This window comes from Carica papaya, chromosome 7 (genome assembly GCF_054855325.1).
Source record: "Carica papaya isolate Zhongbai chromosome 7, ASM5485532v1, whole genome shotgun sequence".
NCBI classification, from domain to species: Eukaryota; Viridiplantae; Streptophyta; class Magnoliopsida; order Brassicales; family Caricaceae; genus Carica; species Carica papaya.
Genome location: NC_142315.1, coordinates 23492299 through 23501366, shown reverse-complemented (window position 1 = coordinate 23501366; position 9068 = coordinate 23492299). Strand labels below are relative to the sequence as shown.

The window sequence follows — 9068 nt, the reverse complement described above, 5'->3', positions numbered from 1 at the left end:
TATCCTCCTTTGACTTCCAAAACCTTCTACAGTTTTCCTTTGCCTCTTCTCCAAGCTTCCAAGACCCCCGCTATTTCCTTTTTCCATCCCTTAACTGTGAAGCCAAAGCACAGGCGATTAGAAAAAAAAAACCCTCAAGAAATTGCCATTTCCTTCCGACAATGGCCTCAAGAAGGTTAGCGAAGTCCGCTTTGGCAGCCATTAAAACATCCAAAGCAGCTCCAAATTTTGCTCCGCTATCTCGTGCTCCCACAATCTCCCGTTACGCTCATAGTCTAGGCAGTCCTGTTGATTCATTGTGCCAGCCTAAGATTCTCAACGGACTTTCAGGAAACAATGTCAATCCCACAAGCTCTTGTGCTAAGGCTCTCGCTCGCGGCTTTTCCTTTTCTGCTCCTCGTTATTTCTCAGCTACTAGCTCTTCCCAGGTTCGTGCATATGTAATCTACACGCAAATCCGCATAGAGGTGTATGAATTCAGTTAACAGTTATCTTCTCGCTTATTTAAAACTGTGTTATACTATTGTGATTTTTGTTCGAACACCAGGAGAGTTGCTTGTTTCTGGAGCACATTTTGCAATATTTTGTGGACCATGTTGTTCTGGTTTTAGTTCGGTTGAAGTTCGAGCTTCAACTGAATTGCAATGATGGAAAATTTCAAAATTCCATAGGAAATACTTGATGATAGAAAACTTAGACGTCTGGCCGAAGCTAATTGTAGTGGGGATGGAGTTCTAAGTAAATTGGCTTCATTTTCCTACCTATGCAATAGCGACTTCTTTTTGGTTTTTCTTTTTTCTTTCTGTTTTCCTTGCTCTTGTTTCCTCAAAACATGTACTAGATTATTGTTTTAACAGCACAATCAGTCTGAGTACACTGACATGGCATGGGAGGGAATTCTTGGAGCTGTTGATGCAGCACGAGAGAGCAAACAACAGGTTGTGGAATCCGAACATTTGATGAAAGCCCTTTTGGAGCAGAAGGATGGTTTGGCCAGGAGAATATTTACCAAGGCAGGACTCGACAACACATCAGTATTGCAGGCTACAAATGACTTTCTATCTAAACAACCAAAGGTATGCGGAGCTTGTATGAGTGGGAGAAGATGTATATCTACACTTCATTACATGATTTGAGATGCTTTGCTTGTTCCTGGTATATGATTGACTGAATATTTTTTCCTGGTAGGTTATGGGTGATACTAGTGGACCAATAATTGGGTCAAATCTTAGTGCTATCTTGGAAAAAGCTCGAAAGTATAAGAAAGAAATGGGGGATGATTTTGTGTCTGTGGAGCATCTTCTGTTGTCTTTTCATTCAGATAACAGGTTCGGACAGCTTTTATTTAAGAACTTGCAGCTTAGTGCGAAGACTTTGAAGGATGCCATTCAAGCTGTTCGTGGAAGCCAACGAGTAACAGATCAGAGTATGGACCTTATTTGTAGTGTATTTTTGGAGTTTGGTAATATGACGTGTCTACATCACAGAAGATTGGTAGTTGGCAATATGCGTTGTTTGTTGATAATGCGCATCTACTTGTTCTTTTCAGTTTATGCAAAGACAACTTGTTTCTCTTAGCAGCCATACACCCATCGTTGAATTCGTAGCTACTATGCGTTTTACAGGTTTGCCTGATAAGTAGGATCTATTCAATGAGATTTAAGAATTTTGGAATAATCTAGGCTGCTAAGTTGGATGCTATGTTTCTAATGATGAATTTTTTCATCAGGGAGAGCAAAGTTCTCTTGGACTTTAATTCTACCAACACAAGTTGTTTTGAGTTCCAACTTTATGCCATATATATCTAGGTATCTTTTTAGTTAATCCTTCCATTTACTTGTCAGTTTTTTAAATGTAGATCCGGAAGGAAAATATGAGGCATTAGAAAAATATGGGAACGATTTGACTGAGCTGGCAAGGCGTGGCAAGCTTGATCCTGTTGTCGGTCGGGACGATGAAATTCGACGATGTATCCAAATATTATGCAGGAGGACAAAAAATAATCCTGTTATAATTGGTGAACCTGGTGTTGGGAAGACTGCTATTGCTGAGGGGTAGGTACCTTGACGCACTGGCTTTTTCTGCTTTAGATAATCTAGTTCCATTACTGTTATCTTTAAAGTGCGTGAAATGTCATCTTAGATGATTTTTTGAATCAGAGTGTTTACTAAGCAAAATTGATTTTTGGGGGAAAAAAAATGCAAAACACAATAGGAATATTTTCTTCCCCTGATTTGAAATTTTTCCAAGAGACTTCCATAGAAGTGCTCTGGTTCAACCTACATTGCTGGCTATCAATTCTTCTTATTTGTTTACTCTAATCTAAATCCATAATAGAATGAGATGTTACCTATTAGAGGGAAAATAGAAATTTAGCATATAATTTGCAATTAAGGAACTACACTTGAAAATATAAGAAGCCTGCTTTCTGTTCTCAGGATGTTTGAGTGCATTTTCTGAATTAGTTCATAGAGTTTTTTTTTTTTTTATTAAAATCATATGTTAGTATACAAAGGGGTAGAATACTTCGTGATTTATTATGGTTAAATGTTCAATATATTCATTATTTCTCATCAGTTCATTGAAACCTACAAAATCTGCAGGTTAGCTCAAAGGATTATACGAGGGGATGTTCCTGAACCTCTGTTGAATAGGAAGGTTACACTCAAAACTTCTCTTTCTTGCCTGCTTCTCTTAGTTTTCTATGATAGTTCTAATATGTAGATTATCTTGATATTTTCAGTTAATCTCACTAGATATGGGTTCATTACTTGCTGGTGCAAAGTTCCGTGGAGATTTTGAGGAAAGATTAAAAGCAGTGCTGAAGGAAGTTACTGCGTCAAATGGGCAAATCATTTTATTTATAGATGAAATACATACTGTTGTTGGCGCAGGTTTGTGCGCTATATTTCCTTGTTTATATTATATGTCCTAAGGCATAGAGCTTGACATTTCTATTAGTACTTGAATGTGATGACAAATTATGATGGTTGATACTAAATTAGCACAATACTTAACATGTTTTTCATTCAGAATTTTGGGAACCCACACTATTTTTATAGTGGCAGAGTCAGGATAGATTTAGAAATTCTCTATTGGGGGAAAACTGATTACTAAAGAATTAAGAATAGACCACTTAACTTATATGTAACTTTCTTTTCTCATACATCATTTACTCTGTGAACTTGCACGCGAAAAATATTGTATTTTTTTGAGATTTAATTGAGGCAAAATTATAAATTAATAAGAAAATCTGGAATTTTGAAATATTTATAAACAGTTTTTAGACCGCAATAGGGGCAATCGGCCCCCCACTGCCCCATCGCAACTCCATCCGTGGGAGCGTGGTTTTCATGGCCACTGATGTTTACTATTATTATTTATATTTTCTGTTTTAGCACAAAGCAACTTCACGGATTCATAGTGCTCTCTCTTGTACGTTACTGGGAAATGTAGACTGACATGGTTATTTGAGATTATAACCTCTTATTGTTGATTCTTTTATAGGAGCTACGAGTGGTGCAATGGACGCTGGGAACCTCTTGAAACCAATGCTTGGGCGAGGTGAGCTCCGCTGTATTGGGGCAACTACGTTAAATGAATATAGGAAATACATTGAGAAGGATCCTGCACTTGAGCGTCGATTCCAACAAGTGTTTTGTGGTCAGCCATCTGTTGAAGACACTATATCTATTCTTCGTGGACTGCGTGAGCGCTATGAGTTACATCATGGTGTTAAAATTTCAGACAGTGCTCTTGTGTCAGCAGCAGTTCTTGCAGACCGGTACATCACAGAACGCTTTTTGCCTGATAAAGGTATAACAATTTATAAATTCGTTGTTTCTTTTATCACACTTATAAATAAGTCATATTAAGAATTTATTCCAAAATATTATAGCCCATTTCTTGACATTAATAGCTCGTTTCTAGCCTACATTAAAGAGCAAATTTTTTTAGTTCCAGTAAAACCAATCAGCTTCAATTTGGCCTCCATTAGACGCAGGACCTGATGGTTGCGAGTTAAAGAGAATTTGTTTTTTTTCATTTCATGGAAACATGCATATGGTTGACCTTTCATGTGTAATGTTGACAGTAGTTCACTTGTTCACTTAAATGATTGAAGTAGTCAAGGAAAAAGATAAAAAGAGAGTGGTGAAGAATAAGAAGGGGCAGTCTAATTGCTTGTATCATCTTTTCTTGAGAATAAGATATGAATTGGCAGTTCAACTACAAATCTAAACATATGTGTAAATATAGTCAAATAAGTACAAGTGAGGACAATAAATTAATATTAATTTTAGAATTAAAGTGGAAATTCAGTTGGACCTGCAATGGAGTCAAGATTCATTGGAAGTTGACCTGAAAGGGAATTGAATTGTCAGTTGAGTTTGGTTGCTTTGAAAATTGTAATATTTGTTTCTTCCCTTGCAGCCATTGATCTTGTTGATGAAGCTGCTGCAAAGCTGAAAATGGAGATCACTTCTAAACCAACTGAATTGGATGAAATAGACAGAGCTGTCATGAAGTTGGAGATGGAGAAGCTCTCTCTTAAAAATGACACCGATAAAGCATCAAAAGAAAGGTTAAACAAGCTAGAAAATGATCTGAGCTTGCTTAAAGAGAAGCAGCGAAAACTAACTGAGCAATGGGAGCGTGAGAAGGCTCTCATGACAGAAATACGATCCATTAAAGAAGAGGTCAATTCTGTCTTATAGTGCTCATCTTGTCAAGTAATTTCAGTCTAATGATATACTAATTTGCTATTTTTCAATGTTACAGATTGACAGGGTTAATCTGGAAATGGAATCTGCTGAACGTGAATATGACCTGAATCGGGCAGCTGAGCTTAGATATGGAACTCTAATGTCCCTTCAGCGAAAGTTAGAAGTTGCTGAAAAGAACCTTGCTGAGTTTCGAGAATCTGGAAGTTCTTTGCTTCGAGAAGAGGTTACAGATCTTGATATTGTAGAAATCGTAAGCAAATGGACTGGCATACCCTTGTCAAACCTTCAACAGACAGAGAGAGAGAAACTGGTCTTCTTGGAACAAGAACTTCACAAAAGGATAATAGGTCAGGATATGGCTGTAAAATCAGTGGCTGATGCAATCCGGCGGTCAAGGGCAGGTTTGTCAGATCCAAATCGCCCAATAGCCAGTTTTATGTTCATGGGTCCTACTGGTGTTGGTAAAACTGAGCTTGCCAAAACTTTAGCTGGCTTTCTATTTAACACAGAAAAGGCCTTGGTCAGAATTGATATGAGCGAATACATGGAGAAGCATGCAGTTTCCCGTTTGGTAGGTGCCCCACCAGGCTATATAGGTTATGAAGAAGGTGGACAGCTTACTGAAGTTGTTCGACGAAGGCCATACTCAGTGGTACTTTTTGATGAAATTGAAAAGGCACATCATGATGTCTTTAACATATTGTTACAGTTGTTGGATGATGGAAGGATAACTGATTCTCAAGGACGGACTGTTAGTTTTACGAATACTGTTGTGATAATGACTTCAAATATTGGCTCCCATTATATACTTGAGACTCTTCGGAATAGACAAGACAGCAAGGAAGTGGTTTATGATATTATGAAAAGACAAGTTGTTGACTTAGCAAGGGAAACATTTCGCCCCGAGTTCTTGAATAGAATCGACGAGTATATTGTTTTCCAGCCTTTGGACTCTAAAGAAATAAGGAGAATTGTTGAGTTGCAGGTAATTTATCTTTGCAGAACTTGCTTTCACCAATAGTTAAATGAGTGGCCTCTTTAGAGCTTGTTATTACAGGTTCTTGTGTTCAGATTGATTTGCCATAATAGAATGTATTGCCGCTCATAAATGTAGCAAAATGATGCTTGGTATATGCTGTGTATGCATGTATATATATGGTCACTATATCTTAACATGTTATTCTCTGTTGGCAGATGAACCGATTAAGGGACAGGCTCAAACAAAAGAAAATATATCTTCAGTACACAAAGGGAGCCATGGAGCTTCTGGCAACATTGGGATTTGATCCAAACTTTGGAGCTAGACCGGTTAAGAGGGTGATTCAGCAACTGGTTGAGAATGAAATTGCAATGGGAGTCCTGAGAGGAGATTTCAAGGAGGAAGACTCTGTTATTGTTGATCTTGATACATCTGCATCAGCGAAAGAGCTTCCTCCACAAGACGGACTGTGCATCAAGAAATTGGAAAATGTTTCCTCTCTGGATGCAATGGTTGCTAATGACTAAGGCAAGTGTTTTTAACTCGTAAATATATCAAACAAAAAGTTCAATTTGGTTTCTTTTTGGGTTATCGGATTTTATTTGTGTAGAGATAGTAAATTTGGATGGAAGGTAGAGTCAGAGGTTTATACATTAGTTAATTATTTTAATAGAAGGTAATTAAATTTTTAATTTCATTAAATCAAGTATTATAGATTGATCCATTGATTACAGTCATCTTAACATGTAAACATCATTTAGTTTACCCACATGATCTATATATATATGTTTGTGGACCGGGAACTTGTTATAGTGTGGGCAAAGATGAGAAATTGAAAATTATAATTAACTGGAAAAGACTCTCATCACAACTCAATCAAAGGAAAGTTCTGGTCCATCATAACAGAGAGGTGGCGCCCAAGCGCCATTGGCATCATGGTGCTGTAATGAATATTTCAGTTCATGATTTATGGGTTTGGACATATGAACTAGATTACTAAATTTTGGGGCTGTGAGTGAGAATGGTTACATAAATTATTCATTCCTATTATGTTCATATTGAATTTATTTAAAAATTAAATTTCTATCCTCAGTAACACAGTTATAATTTTTGAAATTAGCTTATTTAATTAAAATTAAATTCTATTTTCATATTAGAAATTTTAGATACGTGATTTATAATTTTTTATACAGCTGATTTTTTTTTTAAATAATAATCACAAGACTTAATTTTGCTAGGGCTTAAAAATTATAAATTTAATAAGATCATTAATCTATTTTATTAAATCATAGATAAAAACTAAAATGATAGCCAACGTACCTGCCAACAGTCTTTCTTTTTTTTTTTTTTTTTTTCAAAATTTATGTTCGAATATATTTGTGAACTGTTTTTTGTATCAAAGAAGAGAAAGAGAAGTTTGTCTAATTAATAAAAAAATTATGATTTTTTGAATAATTTTGTAAATTCAATCTAAAAATATATATGAAATCTAATTGCGGGATAACACATGGTTTAAAGATTAAATTAGAGATATATATTTTTTAGGATAATAATTAGGTTGAACTTTAATAATTTATAATTGTCTCACATGCAAATGTGAGTTTCTTAACTTACTATTATCAAATAATTAAAAATGGTTAGTGAATAAATAATATAAAGTTAGTGAAGTTTTTGCAATTTAAACCTGATTTCAGACTTTAATGATGAGAAAAATAATAATTCTAATATTCAGTTTTTAATAAATAAAACTTAAATTAATAATAAACAATTCGGTTTCTCATTTATACGTTAAAAGTTTACATAATCCATAAAAGATTTAAAAATTTAAAACCATTTTATTTTACAATGGTCGTGTCTGAAATTATTGTTTCTTTCTGTCATAAAAAATTATAATATGCACTTCCATTATGCAGCATTCCTCATCCATTCTGTTATATATATATATATATATACATAATCCTAATCCACATAAACCAATGAGAACAAATGGTGGGTTAATTATTATTTTAAGAAATAGCAACCTGTAATAGCACGTTCTTAATGCCATTTTAAAAAAAGAAAAAGACACGCAACATTCATATTAAGATTATGATTCACAGGCTGTGATTTCAGATTAAAGCCTCCCCCAAATTCCCATAGTTTATTTATGTGACATAACACTTCTCAGTCTTACGGAATGGAAATAATATATTCCACTATTTTATATTAGCGTATTATATCGAGAAAAATTCAACTAATACTGTAAAAATTTTTGTCATAAAATATTTTATAAAATATACAACTTTTAACCAAAATCAATCTAACAAATACAAGAAAACATATGAGAACTAACTATCGTTTTAGCACAATTAATTGTAACATTTTATATCAATTTCAATACTACTATTCTATCTCCTGCAAGTATGGAGTCCCGTGGCTAAGCATTCCGATTTTGATTCTTATTGCACTGCATCTGAAAATGAAGGTAATAAGTATACATAATCTAATAAAAATAATTTAAAATTTAAAACTAAAGTATGACAATTAGTTAGACTCCCTTTCCAACATTTTATTCTACACTCCGTTGCTCATTCCTTCCTACTCACTACACTTCCTCTCCACTCACACTCACGCTCACATTCACACTCACACTCACACTCATTCCCATTTGCTACCTACTGTGTCTAATCTTGTCCCTTGCGACTAGTCGGCACGGCCAGACACCCTTCTTACTCTAACATAATACTCCACTATAGCCTTATCGACTCCTAAATACAGAACACAAACCCACCCAACAAATTCGACAGTACCACCACACCAAATACCATAACAACCCAAACAACTAATTGCCCTCACAAATACTACCACTCGACATGACCAGACTTAGCCGTATCTTTTTTTTTTTCCCACATTCACACCACTCACTTTACATCGTACCTCATTATGCAAATAATGACCCTTGAAGAGCCACCCATGCACACCCATGCCGCATCCACTATCTCACCACAATAGTAGATGCCCCCAAAAATATATCGACTCCTTAAAGGCCACACTCACACAGTCGTGCCTCTTCACTCTACTGGCACCTCCATACACTAGCACCTGCTTCACTCCAACCACATCCCAACCACCGAGTGGCCACACGCACATGACGTGCCTCTTCACCTTATCGGCACCTTGCGGATAAGAAAATGTCCAGACACCCATCGACCACTGACTGGCCACCAACACACATACATGGACATGCCTTCTCACCACACTAGCACCCCAAAATCCCTAAGTATCGGCCAAAGGCCTCCCAAACATACACACCTAAACTAGTAAGTATCGGCCAATAGATGACCTCATCCCTGTCCGTCTCCCTCACTTCTCGATTTGCTCAATTC

The 9068-nt window shown here is 35.9% G+C and overlaps 1 protein-coding gene across 1 annotated transcript; it reads left to right on the top strand.

Moving 5' to 3' along the window:
- CLPB4 (casein lytic proteinase B4) lies at nucleotides 1–6405 on the top strand. The gene is made up of 10 exons (XM_088207582.1): nucleotides 1–428; nucleotides 858–1076; nucleotides 1189–1426; nucleotides 1859–2054; nucleotides 2604–2658; nucleotides 2744–2894; nucleotides 3508–3816; nucleotides 4432–4697; nucleotides 4780–5709; nucleotides 5919–6405. Exons 1-10 carry the CDS (start codon nucleotides 162–164, stop codon nucleotides 6228–6230), a joined length of 2943 nt encoding a protein of 980 aa, XP_088063708.1. The 5' UTR covers nucleotides 1–161; the 3' UTR covers nucleotides 6231–6405.
- Nucleotides 6406–9068: the final 2663 nt, after the last annotated feature.